This window comes from Urocitellus parryii, chromosome 8 (assembly GCF_045843805.1).
Source record: "Urocitellus parryii isolate mUroPar1 chromosome 8, mUroPar1.hap1, whole genome shotgun sequence".
Classification (NCBI taxonomy): Eukaryota; Metazoa; Chordata; class Mammalia; order Rodentia; family Sciuridae; genus Urocitellus; species Urocitellus parryii.
The window spans coordinates 98,727,873-98,748,119 of NC_135538.1; the positions used below are offsets into that span (position 1 = coordinate 98,727,873).

Consider the following 20,247-nt stretch of genomic DNA (forward strand, 5'->3'; position numbering starts at 1 on the left):
CCTCAAATTTGTTTTAAATAGCCCTCCAGGTGATTCTGGTTGCTCCTGAAAATGATTGAGAGGCTTGCAACAGTTAGGTAAATTTAAACGAGGGATCTGGAAGCAATTTCTTTTTATAAAGTGCTTCACAGCCAAGCCTTATGATTTAAGGTAAAGTCTATAATATAATTGTGAAAAAGATAATATGTTTAAAAGGCGTATGTGTTAGATGAAACATAACTAGCACAGAAAGAACGAATATTATGTAGAGGACGTGTATTAAGCCTCCCAACCTGGATAAGGAATTCAGTCTTTTAAATTAAAGGTGCTAGTATTGTAGACACTCTTAAAGATTCAAGGGAATGCTACAGTGAATTGGTTGAGTTTTTATTTTAAACATTTTTCTATTATAAAATATATATAACAAAATTTGCTGTTTTAAACATTTGGGAGGGTACAATTCAATGGCACTGGTTGCCCTCACAATGTCGTGTAACCTCAGCTTATGTATTTTAAAACCAGGAACATGTTTCAGCCGGATTACCTTTAATTAGTGGTGCTCAGAGCATGCAGCGACAGTCTCCATTTCTAAATCTTGACAGCCGATCTGTCGGTGGACTTCGGGTTCTGGGCAATCGGTCCCCGAGCTCTCAGCCTCCTCGGCGGGGCCCAGGGCGAACTGGCCGCGCTGCAGGGACGCGCAGGGCCAGCGAGGGGAGCTGCAGGGTAACTTTTCCCAGGGAAAGCGGCCGGTCGTCCTCACTAGCAGCCACCCTGCCTTTTGTTTGTTTTCCTGAAGGAGGCTGGAGAGCAGCCGGGTTCCAGCTGCACTGCCATGCGCCCCGCGGCCCGGGCGACTCGCCGGACCTGCCGGGCGTCCCTGCGCGGAGCCTGCGGCCCATCCTAGCAGGCATCGCCCCGCTTTCCAGTTCCCGGGCCGGCGGCGGCGCCCCACTCGCCGACGAGCTGCGCTCTCCGCAGGGGCGGGCCCCCGCCTGAGTCCGCGGCACCAGTAAGTGGGGCTCGTGGATGGAGGGGCTGCACCCCGCGCCCTGCCAGGCGGGGTGGGGGGTGGGCTGGGGCAGCCGAGGTCCCCTGTCGATGGCCCCGCGAAGCCTGGGGGGCAGGAAGAAGCTAAGCCGCTGTGGTTCCTCGGAAACCGCGGTTGTATGGGTGTCTCTCTCCTGGCATGAAAACTCCCGAGTCTGGAAGATTTTGATGGGTGTGTTTACCTTTACCTCTGAGAGAGGGGGGAAGATCTTGGCCCCCTTGAAGCCTCTCCGGGGATGTTGAGGACTTGGTCTTGCAATTTTCTTAACTAGGCCCTTGGCTGTCCCGCAAGGGGTCTGTCTGAGCAAGAACCCCCACATACTTATTTGCAACCATTTTTCACTGAATTTCTTTCTGCTCTGATTTCTGTTTTACTAACCTGAGTAGATGTTTTGAGAAGGAGACTGAAGGATTTGACTGAATAACTGTTTCTTTTGTAACGTTGGCCTTTTAAACTTTGACAACAACAGTAAGAGCTTGTGTAGAACGCAGTTTAATGCATCATTCTGCTGAGAAGAACATTCATTCCCACTTATAACTAAGTAAAATTTTGCGTTTGCTATAAAGCTGGGCTAGGCTGAGGGAATACCACCCTGAATTTTGCCAGCGGACTGGATTTTTCTAAGGTATTGATGTTCATTATTTATTTATTTATTTTTGGCCTTCAGCACTAGAAGTTTGATAGTTACAGTTTTCATTTCCTAGTGAGTAAGGTTTCAGGGTGTGCCTCAATAGTGAATGGTGCCAATGCTGAATATAAAATTTAAATGAGTTTTAAATTTGTATCAACATATGAATTATTAAGAAGAATTTGTGCCTCAGCCATATGCCTAACTGTGCAAGGAGTTAATATATGCATAAATATGCACATTTGAAATAGTTTCGGAACAAAGCTCTACAATTTGGTAAAGAATCTTTACCAAAAAAAAAAAACCAAAAAACCTCTTCCTATCTATTTGAGGACAAGAATTATAAAACCCTAGGAAGTGGGTGTAGAAATGAGAGAAGTGCTGGGATTTTTTATTTTAAATGACATTCTGTACCATTTCCATCCCAATCCCTAAGGTCTAACCCTACAGTGACCCTGCACATTTTTGGTTTCTCCCTTTCCACTTTGTTTTGTCCACTCTGCCAAGTCAAAATGGTGGCTGGGTGGGAAGGGGACAGCCATGGTTCAGATGGTGGAAGGCCGTGTTGGAGGCTTGATAGAGCTTCCTGGGTAAGCACAACCTGTCTTCCTTGCCAAGGCAAGAACATTTACAGCAGTCACAAAGAAGTGTTTTTCCTCACTGAAGTTTCTTCCCTACAACGTGTACAGGCACTACCAGGATAATGAACAGGCCATTTGGAGTTTTATTTATTGACTTTTCAACATCATCAAAGCCCTTTTCATACTTTCCCTGTTTGCTGTTTGTTTTTATCCTCTTTGCCTTTTGAGGTTCCTAGTAAAGGTGGAAATTATGTCAATCTTGAAACTTTGGAATTTCTTTATGATCTTCTCCTTCATTTCTGACATCCTTTGTATTATCAAGTCATCAAGACCTTTGAAATATGTTTTCTACAGATCATTCCCTCTGTACTCTACTTCTGCCCTCTCACTTCCTCTCCTACAGCACTGGATCCACCTTTTATTCAGCCTCCCAAGACTGACTCTTAGTGAGCCTTCAATAAATGTTTGCCCAATGAATGAATGAACAAATGAACGAGAAGCTTCCTTCTCTGGGCTCTTCAGCCTTCTGTTGCCCATCTAATTTTCTTAAATTATCCTTTTATCATGTCTCTTCTGGCCTTGCAAACTTTAGTTCCTCTCCATGATCTATTATCTCAAGTCAATTCTAGTATGTCTGATTTTTTCAAGATTTTTCATAATGGGCCTCACCCTTCTTTGTGCAAAGGATTCTTTGGTTTTCTTTCTGTCCTGAGAGGCCCAGTCTTGTTTCTACTGAAGTGTCATTTATATTGCTTTCTCTAGAAATTCCTTTCCTCCTCTCCACTCTTCTGTACAACTCCATCCTTTGGGGAGGAGCCCAAGTCCTACTTTTTTATCATATTTTCTCTAAGTATTCATTTCTCTTTCTTTAAAGTCTTGAGATACTTGTTTGTTAGCCCTTCATTACATTGCCTGTATTGATCTCTAATTCGCTTAGGTTATTTTAAGCCTCTTTAGGTCAGGAGCCTTATTTTATGCATGGTAATGTGGTATTGTGGGCTTTGGAGTCAGGCAGAATTGTGGTCAGGGCTTGACTACTCTTTTTTAGTCACGTGGCCATGTGGAATTTTTCTAGCATTACGATTCTCGAGTGTAAAATAGAGGAATGTTTTCCCCAGCCAATTGTGGTGTGAAGGTGGTCTACAGTGCCTACTCAGTAACTGCCATCCACCTGACAAAGTTCTGTTCCTCCCTTGACAATGACTAGTTCTGAATATGTGGCGTATATTTAGTAAATGTTTATGGTCAGATTTGTAATAAATCATAAGTCATGGGTCAGCCAAGAGGCCCAGAGGATCAGGGTAACTATGCTGTGAATCCTTAGTAAGTATTATTCTGCCCTTACTGAATATGACTTGAGCTTAAGTTATTCCTGGCTACAGCTCTGCTTCTGGGATCTGTTGCTATTTTTCCATCTGAACCTTGCCAGGAACACTTCTGCCTTTGGAAAAAAAAAAAAAAAGAAAAAAAAATTTTTTTTTTTTTAACTTCTGCTCTTGCAGGAAGCTCTTCCATTTTCTTTTATAGGATCTTACTGAGTTAAAGATGTACCTAACCCTTCTATTGATGTCTGCCCTTATAAAAGCATTTTTCTGCTTGTGGAGTATATGAGTATGTGATTTATGCAGGACTACTTACCTGTGGTTTTTGGGCAGTTTCTGCGTATTGTGACCTTTATATGTAAGTATATGAATAGTATCTCACTTACTGTTGATTCTTTTATCAACATTCTTTAGCCATGGCATTCTGAGAAGGCCTTATGACTAGAATATCAGCAATCTACTTCCTGTGACCCTCGGTATTTATGGGTGATGTGGGTGACTAGGAGAATATACAGAGGTGTGTCCTGAATGACTTATGTTATCTTGAGGTCAACTGTATGCTAGTGTGTAGCTGTGCTTACCTTTGGATCATAGCCTTAACTTTCTTATAAAAATGCATATGTTCTAGAAAATTACATTGTAAAAAGAATTTGGTGAATCAAGTAATTTTCCAGAACAAATAGCATTAAAATTCTAAGGAAATATTGTGGCAGGGAGAAAATCAGAGATGTTTTTACTGCAGCCAGAGAAGAAAAGTAAAAGAAGCCACTCAGAGTCACCTGAAAATGATAACTGAGGTTGTGTGTGCATTCATGCTCAGACTCTGCTCCTCTTGATCTTCTGACTGATGTTAGGAAATTACCACTGTTCAACAAATTTTTGGGAAATATTTAATACAAGCAGAAGGCTGCCTTCATTCCCGATTTCCTTGCAAGGAAATTGAAGTGTCCTTGTACGTCAAGTGTCTCACTTGCTGTGCCTTGAACATTGAAATCTTCATTGACAAATGCAGATAGTCTCCCTCTCATGAAGAAATTCCTCTCTCGTAGTGGGACTCGCTGTGCAGGCTACAGTCATAGCCTATGTAGATTGACTTATGAAGTTTAGGCTCAGGATTAGCAAAATATTCACATACATTTACCAAAGAAATGAAGAGGCATTGTGATACATCTTTTGTAGAATAAAACATGATATACTCACACATTTAAAAAATATGCTATTTCTGAAGATAACAAAGATTCTTTTGTTATTTGTTGAGTCTCTGAACCTCATCTTTCAAAGTGAGAATGTTGGATGATCATTAAGTTCCCTTACAGGAAGAAAAAAAAAAAGAGTTCTTATTTTATGATCTGAGGGTTTCCTTAACATTATGCTTTGAACTTAGATCATACTGAACTTAGCTTTCAAATCTACCCTAATTAGCATTCAGTTATTTATTATCATACTTTAAAAATTTTCCTAGACTTTAAGTTTGTCATCCTAACTCAATTTTTGAAATGAAATGACCACCGTAGAACCTCACATTTCACTTGGTACTTTCTCCACCATGATAGAGTTCTGTACTGGGCCCTTGATAAAATCTATGACATGATAACTGAGAATTGGGAGAACCACACTTTTTTGAGGAAAGCTCAAAGTCGATTTTTAACCATTCTGTGGGTACAGAATGACCTGTGACGAAGTGCTGTTGATATGTGACTGCCCTTGTGACTGCTTTGAAAGATAAATGCCCCAGAACCACAAGGATAAAGTATTATGGTGTAATGTAATGTCTAACTACTAATTGGACAAGACCATAAATGTTACTAAAGATTGAGCACTCTTAACCCAGAAATTCAAAATCTGAAATTTTTTAAGCACCGACCTAATACTACAGGTGGAAGATTCCACACCTGACTTTATGTGATAAATGGCAGCCAAAATACAGGTGTACTCAAAATATTGTATAAAATTACCTTCAGACTCTGTATATGCAATATATATGAAACATAGAAAAAATTTCATGTTCAGACTTGGGTCCCATCCCCAAGCTATCTCATTTAATATGCACATATTCCAAAATCTGGGAAAAAAATTCCAAACCTGAAACACCTCCGATGGCAAGCATTTTGGATAGGGATATTCAGCCTTAATCTGCATAAACTTGAAGTTCCCAGAATATACCAGTTAATGGTTTTGTCTTTTTGCATATTAACTTTGTTTTAAAAGTGAATTTATCAGAATGATTTAACTAAAACAAAGTTGAATGAGAGGAAAGCAAGATATAAATGTCTTTCTGTTATTTTAACTGTTGAAAAGCCAATGTTTTCCAAATTAATGTTACGTTTTTAGAAGTACTCATGTTTTGGTACCTTAGTCTCACTATCATTATTCAATTTTGAAAAGAAAAAAGAAAAAGGAGGACATTATGGATGGCAATGGGGTGAATTTCATGGTACAGGAAAATCAGCAATAATCAGAATTACTTTCAGAGGGCTATAGTTGCTCATTCATTCATTCACTCATTCATTCAATACATCTTTCTTATGAGAACCTATAAGTACCAACAGTATGCTAGATACTCTTTTAGATATCAGGAATACAGTTGTGAACATAACAAAATTTCTGTTCCCATAGAGCTTATGTTCTGGTGATAAACACACTTTTGTGTAGGTGATCCTGTAACCTGGAAGTAAATAAGCTATATATGAAAAGTGCTGAAGTAAGCAAAAATGTTTTTGCTTATATGTGGGATTCCTATTTCACGGGTTGACAAGCTATGGCCTGTGGACTGTATCCTTCCTGCTGCCTGTTTTTTGTAAATAAAATTGTCTTGGAACACGGTGAAGGCATTTATTGATATATGGTCTATGGCTGCTTCTGCACTACAACAAGAGAGTTCAGTAATTGTGACAGACATGTAGTCTTCAAAGCCCAAAATAGTCACTGGCCCTTCAAAGATAAGTTTGCTGACCCCTGCTCTGTTTTATTCTTATATTAAGTCCCTGTTTCTTCCTTAATAGATTTGTTGATTTATTTGTTATATATGGCAGTGAAGTGCCTTATAATGAGGTCCACTCGTTAGTTAAATGTGTAACATTATGAATGTATGATGTTTTTATTTGTCCCTTCCCCCATCTTTATCTCACCCACCCTGCCCACCTCTAAAATATGGGGAGGCAAACAGTTGGAGTGAGATTATTGCCTCCCTCGCTGCTCTTTGTTAAGCTGGGGAGCTCTCATCCCAGTTTATCCAGTTACAACTCTGGATGAGGTTATTTTTCTCTAACCCTTGAGCATTTTGCTCTTCCTTTAGTTCTTCACATTCCACAAAAGCCACCTATGTCATAGTTGAAAATCATCTGCAGGTGATCGAAGACTTTTCCTTCAGGCGTGGGGCATGAGCACCCTTGGTGGTACAGGAGAAATGATGGGGAGCCATAGGCCCTTCTTAGGAGATTAGGACCTGGCACGTGAGGAATTCTTTTCTCAGAAGCTGGGGTTAGAAGAGTGTGTGTGTGTGGGGGGGAGTATGAAGCAGTTTCTTGGGCATAGAAAGCACACTAGAATAACTGATTGTCTTCTCTTAGCATCTAGTTGAGGCAATAACTGAAAACATCTTGAGTGAAGTCCTCTGTCAAGGTTAAGATAAAGCAAGTTCCACAGAAATAGGTTCATTTGGCCTTGTAGCTAGCTGTTGTTCTCAATGAAGAAAAAAGCACTCCTCCAGGGGGCAAAATGCATAAAAGACTTGTTTGCCAAAATGTGTATGGACAGAAGAATTAGGCCCTACAGTCATAAACAAGCTATACTTACTATTTTTAGTACCCCTTTAAAATAATTTATTCACTCTTATGAAGTTATGGCACACTTGAATCTAGAATGTGAAATGTAGTTATAAGCCTGTAAAGGTAGAATGAATTCAAAAGTATCATGAGAAGGGTCATTTATGAGTTTTGCACATAATCCAGGTTTCTTATTAGGACAGATGAACATAACAGAATCTTTTCAGTGTACAGTGATTAAGACTAGGGAGGCAAACTTCTTCTAAGGGTCTGAAGAGTGTAAATGTGCTTGGTAAATCACAACTCCCAGAGAATCCCAAGTTTGCACATAATTTTATGTCTGTGATCTTTAAAAAAAAAAGTATAATTGTGACATTTATCCCATGACTATTAGGATTTCAAAATAAAAAACAAAATACATTTGTCCTGGCTCCCAGCTTGTTTTCTGGGCTATGAATGATCAGGGCCCCTGATATTAGTCAACTGGTGGTCATGAACAGATGTTCTTTGCCTCCACTGAGGATTGAAGCTGAGGGGAGGGAATTAGGGCAGAGGACGACAGGAAGACTTCCCCAATGTCGCCTAGCAAGGAAAGTCATAACGTGTACTTCAAATTTGCTAGAATCCTTTCTCTGTTTGTGGGATACAGCCTTACCCAAAGGCCAAAGACCTGATCTGGTAGCATGGAGAGGCCTCTCTGTGATTGAGGGCCCCCAGCATTCTATGGTATTTACTATTTTTCCACTTCAGAACTTCAAAACATTTCTGTTCAAGTCAAACAATTTTCTGATCTTTACTTTGGACATGAGGAAATAGAAGCACTGAGAGTTTTGAAGTACTTACATAAGGAGGTACAGAAAATAAATTGCTAAGTTTAAACTTCAAATTTGGGCCAAACAGTCTTTGAGGACCTGCTGTATGCAAACACAAAGCCAAAGGTGGTACAGGTTGCCTTCTGGTGGACATGCAGAGGACTAGCTTGAGAGTCACTCACCACAGGGGCAGGAGTCACTCACCTTCAGTGAGGTGAAGGGTGAGGTTTTGTCATGGGTGAGGACCTTAGCTATTTCTGTCTGTGTGGGTTGAGCAGGAGGCTCTGGAAACTCTATGCGTTAGCTAGACTGATGGAAGAAAAGGAAGCGATTCTTAACTTTGGGGCCTGGCTGAGGCACTGGGGTACCTGTTCCTCTCTTGACTGAGAGACATTGCATAGCATAGAGAGCCCTGTCTTCTTCATTAGCCTTTGTGCATGGGATGAGAAAAGTGGAAATGTTTATCCATCTTAGACAAACTCTAGCTTCCCAAAATCAAAGAACATTCAAGGAGGTAATCACCTCGCATCATTGAGTCCAATGCCTGATTTCACTGAAAAAGTAAACCTGGAGACCAAGAAGTGCCCTAAGAAGTTATAGTTGGCCAGTACTGAGTGAAAACTGGGACCCAGTCCCTCTTCATCTGCATTCACTTTGCATCTACTGAGGCTGGTTAGTGCTACTAGTGAATTTGCTACTTGCAGATTTACTGATTATTATCATTGCATTTTTGGCTTATTTGATGTATGAAGACACTCTGTGTGTATTAGTTATAATGAGTGATTCATTCAGGTTAACTCTGTGACTCAGTGGTATTTAGGAGTATGCTGGTTCTGACATGCTAATTCCCAAGATAATGAATGGGCCCCTGCATTCCATTTTCTTCCTGGCAATGTTAGCTGTCTATACCAGGAGCTGAACTAAACACACTCGGTGGTAGGGAGGAAATAGAAGAGACTCAAGACTCAAGGAAGCTGCGTGTGTGCTTGTCAAATGGTCAGAAATAGTGCTTCTTTTCTGAAAAAGAATTTTTTTCTTCTCTTTCAATTTTTCTTTAAACAAAAACTTTTTTTTGAGTTTTTTTTCTTCATACTTTTACTTTGTCACTTTGGATAGGGGCATAGGAACAGGAATTTATTTATTTATTTTTTTCTAGTAAAACAAGTGGCTGTGAAGACACACACAAGGACAATTGAAAAACAAACAAACAGACAAAAAACAATGGCACCTGACAACAGGGAAGATAGGGTCCTGAAGAACTGCAGAGCATACCCAGCCACAAAGCTAGTAGCATTTCTCTAGCTTTCTATTGCTATGGAGGGCTAAAGACCCTGTGTTGTTAGCTTTTTGGTTTTCCAGGGAAACCCCAAATTTGGATTTATATATGAACTTTGTTATTTTTAAACTCAAAACACACTTCTGGATTCACCACCCAGGCTGCCCATTTGTGGCCCATGTAACACAGTGTGAAAACTCCATATGCTAATGTCACGTATTTGGAGATTTCAGGCTAGAGGTGTGAAGTTGAGTCCACTGTGCAAAGTTAAATAGAAATCCTCTATACTTCAAAAACGAAAGCACTTGTGTTCATTGGGTAAGCATAGATTTCTGATTTCTCTTCTTTCTTTTTCTTTTTTTGTACAGGGATTGTACTAGGGTTCTTAACCCTTTTTATTTTTTATTTTGAGAGAGATTCTCACTAAGTTGCTTAGGCCCTTATTAAGTTGCTAAGGCTGGCTTTGAACTTGTAATCCTCTTACCTCAACCTCCCAATTTTCTAATGTACTCAATTTTGAATGAATGAATATCAGTGCTGTATAATTTAGATAATTGTGTGAAAGTCTTTGGGATGTTGTATTGAAGAATAATAAATAATAGCCCACAAAAACACCAGGTCCTTATCCCTGGAATCTATGAATGTTACCTTATATAATTAAGTACACTTCATAGATATAATTAAATTAAGGAGTTTGAAATGTGAAAATTATTTTGGATTACCTGGGTAGACCTTAACGCAAACACAAGTCCTTTAAAAGGGAGATAGGAAGGGAGAAGAGAGATTTGAAGACAGAAGAGAAGACAACGTGATCATGGAGACAGAGATTAGAGTGATGTGGTCACAAGCCAAGAAGTGCTGGCAGCCCTCAGAAACTGGAAGGGACATTAAATGGATTCCCCTAGAGGCCCTGGAAGAAGTGCTGGTATCTTGATTTTAGCCCAATGATAACTGATTTCAGACTTCTGGCTCCTAGAAATATGAGAGAATAAATTTCTGTTATTTTGAGCTACAAAGATTATGGAAATTTGATAACAGTAGCTGTGGGAAACTAATAGAGTTAGTAAGAAAAACTTTTTAATATTTTTTAAAGTTTATTTTTTGTCAGTGATACATGATTCAGAATATGGACAAGCAACATGTCCTTAAAGAAAGAAATCAGCCATTATTTAGAGACTAGTATTTAGAAACTTCTCCAAGACTCCTTTGTCAGTGATCTCCAAGGTGACTTTTTCCTTACTTGTGCATTGTAGCACTCTTGTCTCTACTCTTCTCAGGAACTCACCCCAAGTGCTACATTTACTAATCACTTGTATGTGTTCTACCTATCAGCTAGATGGGAAGTTCCCAGAAGTCTGATCTACTCCCACAGTTCTTTGGATCTGATATCTCAGTACTGAGCGCAGTTCCTTATGCTTAATTTTTCAGTTCTGCGGTACTTTATTGATACTTTAACTTCTTAAACCTATTTCAGCTATTCCTGTATATGTTAAATAAATAAATAAGTGTATTTGTTTTTTTCCTTTTCTTTTTTTGTTTTCTTGGAATTTAGCCCAGGGTACTTTACCACTAAGACAGGGTTTCTGCTGAGGCTGGCTTCAAACTTGCAATCCTCCTGTCTTAGCTTCCCCAAGTTGCTGGAATTACAGTCATGTGCCACTGTGCTTGGCTTGAAATACATATTCTATAAAAATAAATATTTCACATATGTTTATATCATACAACACAAATGTGGGTAGACCTCACAATCATAGAAAAGATATGTGTTAGTCTTTTAACCAAGTTGTTAAGAACCCAATGGTAGAAACTGCCTTCTACTTTTGGACTGAGGGGTAAGTGGAATGACTTATGGGTAGATGTAGAGAGGAGTAGACAAGATATGCTTGAGTGGAACCAGAGTAGCATGGCGGTGCTTTGTTTCTATACTGAATTGAAACTTGAGTTAGATATAATTGAAGACACAGGTTATATTTGTGGTCATTGTTTTAAAAGAGCACTCCAAACTTTGGAGTTTTTAAGTTGTATTCCTATCCAGGAATACAACTTAAAAAAATAGCTGTTTCACATATGCATTTTACATCTTTGGTATTTTTTTCTTCTTTAAAGAACAGACTCTAGATTTAGATGTCTCCCATTAAATACCAAAGAAGAATTACAATAAAAAATAGTTGTTAATGTGCTAAAGCCTTTTTTTCCTGCTTAAACCTGAGAGTTGTTTTCTCTTGCTGCTTTTGACATAAGCTCTGCTGGTAACTGTGGTAAATTTCATCAGTGACATGCAGAGTGAACCCCACTGGACTCTACTTGTCATGCAAGGTATGATCCATTCATGATTGCCACCTGCCATGTTACAGGGCTAGGGCAGATTCTAGAAGCTCATGCAGCATGGATTGAGGAAGAGGTTCTACTGGAGAAACTTTCAAATCAAGATTAGCAAGAAAGAATGGAGGTTGCAGTTTCTTATCATTTTCATGGAGAGCCATACTGGTCCACCTTCTTTGTTGAACATGCCATGTGGGCATGAGAACAGTCTTGTCTGAGGGGGAATAATCAGAGAATTTGCAGTCTGAGTTTAGATGCCAGCTGTGGATAGCAGTTTTCTGGGAGAGCATCTGCTCATCCTGTGGGGAACTTAAAGTTCCAAAGGAAGTTTGGTTTAGAAACAACCCAGGTAAAAGACAGAAGCCTCAGTTCCAGCTAGCTAGTTGTCCAGGTAACCCTGAATGATACCCAGGGCCTTTTTTTTTTTTTTTAACATTCTTTATTTCATCATAGTATGTTTATGTCATTTTTATATTAGATATTCTTCCAAAATGGAAGCACATAATGGTGGGTTAAAAATGAACCTTAGGCTAATAGAGAATTACTTTTAATTTGTCTCCAGCTACATACCTTTAAAACTATGTTAACTATCAAGGTCTATCACCCCCTGTGTAGAATTTTGTATTGCATTTCCTTTGTGAGTGAAGCCTTAGCTTGCTGTATCTGGAATGCAATCAGCTGTACTTGATAGACTAATAGTGACTGTGGCAACAAAGACCTTTAATTAGGTCATCTAGCAAGAAATCAAAGGCAGTTTTTTTTTTTTTTTCAGAGATCATGCAGCAGCCCACTGATGTCACGGAGGACTATGCCTCTTTGTTCATCCTCAGTGGACAGAATTCTTATCTTTAGTGTTGATTTCTTATAGTCACCAGGCTTTCTAAGCCCTATATAATACAGTTTTACACAACCATACTCATGGTGGAAATGAGGGGCAGCTTCTTTGTCAACTGTCTTTATCAGGGAGTGGATTCCTTCTTAGAAGCCTTCCTCTCCCTCACCAGCACACTTCCTTTTATCCCCATAAGTGAGAGCCATAGTTGTAGTCCTAAACAGTTTTTAGTAGTAAGTACAATTGCTTTGCTTGGCTTAGATTTATCTAGTTCATACCCTGGGGCGGGAGTAGGGGTCTCCTGAGCCTACTACGTTGAATTCTGAATAAAATCAGTTCTATAAACTAAGCAATAAGGGTAATGTGGCTGTTGGGTAGACAAGCAATGGCATCTACCAGAGCTCCCTTCTTTTCCCTAGGGCATTGTCCAATTTCCCTGTTGTTTTCCCAGAGCAACAATGAGTTTTTTTTTTTTTTCCTTTACTTTCTGATTCTGACATGAGTCAACATATTTGGGCCACCACAAAAATGATGAATAACTGAAAAATAGGGATCTCCCATAAACATAACCACTTCTTGCTAGGATATGCTTAGAACCAATTGTGAGCTCATTAGTGCTTCTTGTCTGAAACTAATTTGGCTAATACCATTTCATTTTTTTTTCTTTGTATGAAAACTAATTCACCAGTGAGGATAGAAAACTGTGACAGCGATCATGGTTCTATTTTATGAGTTCATACATAAATGCAGCTAATCTTTCTCTATGTTTTCCCTTTGTATACTTGAAATAATTATTTTGACTCCCCAATTCTCCTTTGCCTCTAGCATCCTGTAGTTTCTTCATCCACTCTTCTTGTGTTTTCATTTAGGCCCTCACTATGTACTTTACTCTCTCTCTTGCAGTTGGCATCTGAAATTGAACAGGAATTCAGTGATGTGATGGGACTATTGCATCCCTAGGTCTGAGCCCAGGGGCTGCCCTGTTGTTTAACTCTGCTGGGAACATTTACATTGTGTTCTGTATGAATGCAGTACTCCACAGTTGTGCAGTCCATTAGCCTTGTCTGAATGCTGTGTTCCTAGTAAGAACTAAATAGAACAGCCTTAGACCTGTTTGCAGTCGCCTTGTGAGAATTTCTGGTGAGAGCTTTTATACATACCTCGAATTCAATACCCCAGAAATCAGAACACACATCTCTTCACATTGCCAAAAACACATGCCCACACATTCCCTATCCCAAAGTGAATGTCCCTAGGTATCTCAGATTCACCCAGTCTAGTGCCTTTGTTCATGTATCACCTGGCCTATTACAGTAGCCCTCTAACTACTCTCTCTGCCTGAATTCTAACATCTATTAATCTCCATAGGGATCCTTCTCTTGCTGTTTCTGTGCTTAAAGACTCTGGAGAACTTTCCTCTGCAAAATAAAGACCAAACTCCTACATGATGCACATATCCTTCATAATTAGTCCCTGCCCTGAGTTTCTAGCTAGTTCCTGCTATTTCTCCACTGTCTTCCATTGATTTGGTGCCCTAACCCCACCTGGAGAGCTTTCAAAGCTACCAAAGTTCTGTGCCCACTCTTGACCTGCCTCTTGGGTAGAAGTGGGCATCAGTAGATGTTAAAAGTTCCCCAGGTGATTCTAATGTTCAGTGAGGGTAAGAACCATTAGGCTTTTGCCCTCCTGTGAGCATGTGAAGCTCTTTTACCTGCCAATCGTTTGCACAGTTTTTTTCCACCTTTCTCTCTTCTAGTGATGAACATTGCTTATTCTTCAGTATCACAGCACTGTCTTTTCTCTAAAGGATTGTCTGATCTCTCCCATCCTTTCAAGAGTTGGTTCCTCTCTCTCATCACTTTCTATTATGTGTCAGATGTGAATTATTTAAAGGAAAGACTCTTATCTTATATCCTTAATGTGTCCCCAAAGCCTTGTATAATGTTTAGCATCTCAGTAAAATTTGACTAGAATTTTATACTGTCAACTTGGCATATAAAGAGACACTAATCTGTTGTACAATTGTTATGTAATTACCTGAAATAACATATTAGAAAGCAACTACTGTGCTGTGATAAGAGTAAGATCTTGCCAGAATAACTAAATTTTGTTCCTTGATAATATGACAAACTGTAGCAAGGAGGAATATTAGGGTAACTGTGTGTTGAATGAATCTCTCTCTCTCTCTCTCTCTCTCTCTGTCTCTCTTTCTCTCTCTCTCTCTCTCTCTCTCTCTCTCTCTCTCTCTCTCTCTCTCTCTTTGGCAATACTGGATATAAAACCCAGGGGTGCTCTACCACTGAGCTACATCCCCAGCCCTTTTTTATTTTGAGACAAGATCTTGCTAAGTTGCCCAAGCTAACCTCAAACTTGGGATCCTCCTGCCTCATCCTCCTGAGTAGCTGGTGTTTTACAGGTGTTTGCCATTGTGTTGGGGGACCCAATCTATCTCCATTTCAGTAAAGTTTTCAAATCATTCAGTTTTCTCCATGATAATCTAGGAAAGTCTTGATCTAATTCTACATCTTAAGTGAGGCATTAGCTGTCACAGAAAGATTTCTATTATTATTTATTAATAATTGGTAGATTATTATTTATTAATAATTGGTAATACCAATGCAAAAAAAGAACTATCACTCTAACATAGATCATTATTATTATTTCTTAAATCTTTATGTGTTTATTTATTTTTGTGGTGCTGGGACTGAACTCAGGGCCTTGTACTTGGTAGGCCAGCGCTGTACCACTGAGCCACATCCTCAGCCCAACATAGATCATTATTAAGTTTTGGTCGCCAGAATTCATCAAGGAAATGGAGAAGTATGTGAGGATTCAGAGATGAATGCCAAAGATAATTAAAGGAGTGGAAAATAGGTCCTATGAGAAAAGGTTGTGCAATTAGGGTAGAAGAAGGCTGAAAGGCACACACTTGATTACTAATTTCACGTGCATACAATTATGATATGGTTTCATTATATACACAAAAAACTAAACATGAAGAAATTAATTTAAATTAGCTTTGCTTGAACATGAATTAAAATTGTCTAACTGAATTATAAAGTGCAATCCTGATTATGTTATACCCTGGTTAAAATACGACAAACAAACTAACAACAACAACAAAATAAAACCTTAATTGACCATGTTATCTCTAGGACAACGGTGCCTTTTTTTTTTTTAAATAAAAGACATAGTTTATTAGATGATTTTTGACAAATCAAATTTCTAGTGATTTATTTTTTAAAGGGAGATGACATGCAATGATGGGTTGGAAGTTTTAATTTGTTAGAGAAACAAATTATTATAAATAAATATGCTACAGAAAACATATGTGCTATGTCAAAAAATAGATGAAGATAAATATAAGAAAAAGAGTAGTAAACAATGCATAGCCATGGTTGCTGATGCTGTGACCCAGATGCCCTTTTTATGTTATGTTGAAGTGTACCTTGAATCTAAAATACTCCACCGTATAGTGACCATAGGCAGAGGAACGCTCTTACAGTGTTGTCTTCTGAACAAGTCAACATTAAATAAGTCTACACTTTTTTTAATATTTATTTTTTAGTTGGACACAATACCTTTATTTTATTTTATTTTTTTTATGTGGTGCTGAGGATTGAACCCAAGGCCTCACCGCTGAGCCACAACCCCAGCCCCTACACTTTTGTTTTTTGAGCTAAAATAAAATGTTTAGTAAGATGTACCTATTATTTTAAAGATTTAATTCCTGAACCATTTTGAGGAGAATTTTTAACACTTTTAATCATTAATAATTTGAAATTTGCAGGAAAGTTACAAGAGCAGCACAAACAGCTTCATATATCCTTGGTTGGCTCAGGCCACCAAAACAAGGTATCATAGATTGGGTGTCTTAAACAACAGAAATTTATTTCCTCATTGTTCCAGAGACTCTGAAGTCTAAGACCAAGGTACTCATAGGATTGCACTTCTGCAGGCAAGGGTTTTCTTCTAGCTTTTAGGTATATGGCTTGCAGAAGGCCCTCATGGCAGGGACTGTGCAACACTCATCCTATCTTATCAGGGTCCTGCCTTTATGACCTATGACCTCATTTAACCTAATTATCTTTTTAGGCTCATTCTCCAAATACAGTCACATTGGGAGTTTGAGCTTTAAATTACAAATTCAAGGGAGGGAGATACAATTCAGAACATAATTTATCCTTTACCAAGATTTACCTACTGTTAACATTTTACCCTGTTTGTTCCCTGAAGCTTTGTGCAGGTGAGCACACACACACAATTTTGTTCCACTCGAGAGGATAAATGATCCTTGACTTTACAATCTTTCGACTTCAGAGTTTTTCAACTTTATGTTAGTGTGAAAGTGACATGTATTATTGCCGCAGGCCTGCTGGCTGCGCAAAATAACCAACTTGTGTACATTGATACAGCAGGAGTGGGAGCCATTTATTGTAGGACAGGAGGGGTATATATACATTCCACACAGCTTATCTTAATTAACATAAACTAGATACAGCAGTCAACCAATAAGGAATCTCCACACTTAATGGCTCGCTGGCGCTGGCGTTACTTCACAAACCACTCCCTCTAGCAAAATGCCAGGCGCCATCCTGATTTGTTTACAGACCTTAACATATTATGTGGAGACCATACTTTGAATTTTGGGTTTTGATCTTTTCTAACCTAGCAATATTTATTACTGTACTCTCTCTCATTGTTGAGAAGCATCAGTGAGCCCCAGGTCCCAGTCGGGCGCACCATCAGAGGAGAAGCAGCTGATAATCTATAGCACTTTTTAGATCTTGTATTTTGTGTTTTCACATCCCATCATGTCTATAACTCCTATCTCTCTGTGTACATAAGGTATGCATAAATTTATCATAAAATAGGCTTTGTAAGTTTCGATGATTTTCCCCAGCTGTAAGCTAATGTAAATGTTTTGAGCACTTTGGAGACAGTTAAGTCAAGCTATGATGTTTGGGATGTTAGGTGTATTAAATGCATTTTCAATTTACAGTGGCTTTTTCAAGAAATAACCACATGGTAAGTCAGGAGACTCTGTCAATTCCTTTACAGATAAATTCCTCTGTTTGTAAATTCTTTAGGGTACGTTTTCCAAAAATAAGGCTGTGTTCTGATGGCACACAGGCATCATCTTCAGTAAATTTAACAGATTCTAGCCTTTTCTAATCTATTGTCCATATTCCAGTTGTTCCCATTGACCAAATAATGTCCTCAATAGCATTTTTTAAAAAATTTTCTAGTACAGAATTCAGTTGAAGTCTCTTTTTGGGGGGAGGGGGATACTAGGAATTAAATCAGGGGTGCTTTACCACTGAGCTGCATCCCTAGACCTTTTTATTTTTTTCTTTTGAGACAGGGTCTTACTAAGTTGTTTAAAGGTCTTTCTAAGTTGCTGAGGTTGGCCTTGAACTTGGGATCCTTCCCCCTCAGCTTTCAGAATCTTTGGGATTGTAAGCATATGCCACCACACCTGCTTTTAAAATGCCATCCGAAGTCCTCCAAAACAAAACTCAGAGATTGTTTCCTTGAAGTTTCATGTTCCCCACCTTCTCCCCAGTTCCAGGTTAAGCCCCTATGCCTTCATTTCTATTCCTTGGAGTATTAGAACCCCTATCTGCCACACACAAAAAAACTACTTTTTCTTTTATGACTTAATTTGGTTTTGACATGGTTTTCTTACTGCCTCCTGAGCTCACATGGGATTTACCCAGTTGGAAGCCAAGGGGACTTTCTCCTTCCCCCTCCCACAGCTGACACCCTAAGCAAACTTGGAATACCTTAATTTGTATTCATAAGGAGTATATGGCCTCCCACTTTTATTTCCTGCTTTGAGATTCTAAGTTCTTTGAAAGAGGGGACCATATTTTTATTGTTCTTTGTATCCCCAGAACTTAAATATAGGATCTGTCACATAGGAGGTGCTTAATAGGTATGTATTAATCAGCAGCAGAGTACACCACTGTAAAGAGCTGCCTAAGGAAATTGTAGAGTCTGATCCTAAAGGGTTTTAAGAGGAAACCTGTAACCACTGGTCTTAAAATGGTTCCAGGGGAAAGAGGAATGAGTAGGTCCTCGCTAGATCTCCAGAGTCCCTTTCAGTTATATGTAGAGTATGGTGAAATCAGTCATGACCTTGTTTTTCTTTAGGCTTCTCAATCTCACACATACCCTTCAGGAGAACATAGTCTAGATTTTTATTTTTTTAAAAAATTTTTAACTAATTTTAAACAGAAAGTTTGCAAAAATAGTACTGCAAGTTCTAGAAACCCTTCAGTCAGCTTCTAATATTAAAATCTTAGATAACCATAGAATGATGATTGAAAACAGGAAATTAATGATGGTCTTGAACTTAATCACTTGAGTGAAGGTTTCTGCTGAATTTCTTCTTGTGAAATTACCATCTTTCTCCTTGAAGTTAATAATTTATCTTAGAGATTCTCCAAGACTATGCAGATATCCTGTTAATCCCATCAATTGGTATTCGTACCCATCAATGCTCCTTGCCTGAAACAAATCTTATTTTATTTATCTAATAGTGAATTTCTTTCCTTCTACATTTATTGATGGGAGCTTGTCTCAAATAAGAAGCTGCATGGACTGTATTTGATGATACAGAATGTCACATCCTTCCAATCATTTCCTATCTTTTCATTCTTCAGATTATTAGTTCGACAGTCATATATATATTTTAAAATATACCTTTATCATTCTTATTTAAGCATTTGCATGTTGTTAATATTGCATAAAGTCAATGAAATTATTTCAGTTTTTTTTAATTACAGGCAGACTGATTGACTATCAATTATATAAGTAAAAAAAATCAGTGACTTATTATTAAAAAAACACAAAACTGAGTTATATTAAAAGGGGCATACTCTATAGATCTTGAATTGTTAGTTCTTTGTTTAGCTTCTAAATGTCTAGTTGTAAAAAAAATACTGTTGATGCTTAGCCACAAAGAGTTTATGGAGCACATGCTGATTCTCTTTTTGGACAACTTAATGTTATCCTTCTGTGGTTTTTTACATGTGTACATGTTAATTGTAGATGAAATGAACCTAACAGTACATGTAGGACTGATTCTCATAAGTCAGCAATTTTCACCAACCATAGTTATTGGGAAGAGTTTGCTCAGAATGGTCAGCAGAAAAGCATTGAATTGGAGCTGATTCATTTCATTGCTTTCTAAGCATGGTATCTCTAGTTTTATAAAGTGTTGGAAAAGAACATTATTTAGACCATGGGTTGACAGTTTTTTTTCTGTAAAGAGACAGACAGTAAATACTTGAGACTTTGGAAGCCATACAGTGTCACAAACATCAACTTTACTGTTGTAGCCACAGACAGTCTGCAAGTGTGTGGGTATGACTCTGTCCCAGTGAAACTTTATTCACAAGACTGGGTGGTGGACTGGGAGTTACAGTTCACTGACCCCTGATTTAGATTATCAAAATATAAAAACTCAAAATGTATATTAGCATTTGTCCTTGTCTCATTTTTTTTTCTCTATAGGCAGAAGACTGATCTTTGAAAATATGTATTTGGGAGATAGTCACGTTCTATTGAATACCTTGTGCTGTTGCTGCCATCGAAAAATCTGGTTACACTCTGGGGAGGCCTGCTACCACTGCAGGACTGAACCGCCTCGGCCCTGAGATGAGTGTCCGGCCT

At 38.6% G+C, this 20,247-nt stretch overlaps 1 protein-coding gene across 1 annotated transcript; it reads left to right on the plus strand.

Annotated features, from left to right (window-relative positions):
- Positions 1–798: 798 nt before the first annotated feature.
- LOC144256649 (uncharacterized) lies at positions 799–20,231 on the plus strand. The gene is made up of 2 exons (XM_077802013.1): positions 799–991; positions 20,089–20,231. Exon 2 carries the CDS (start codon positions 20,112–20,114, stop codon positions 20,229–20,231), a length of 120 nt encoding a protein of 39 aa, XP_077658139.1. The 5' UTR covers positions 799–991; positions 20,089–20,111.
- The last annotated feature ends 16 nt before the right edge of the window (positions 20,232–20,247 follow it).

Bases quoted from the DNA above. Each gene is read 5' to 3' on its own strand.
- LOC144256649 (XM_077802013.1), top strand. From the start codon at position 20,112: ATGTATTTGGGAGATAGTCACGTTCTATTGAATACCTTGTGCTGTTGC.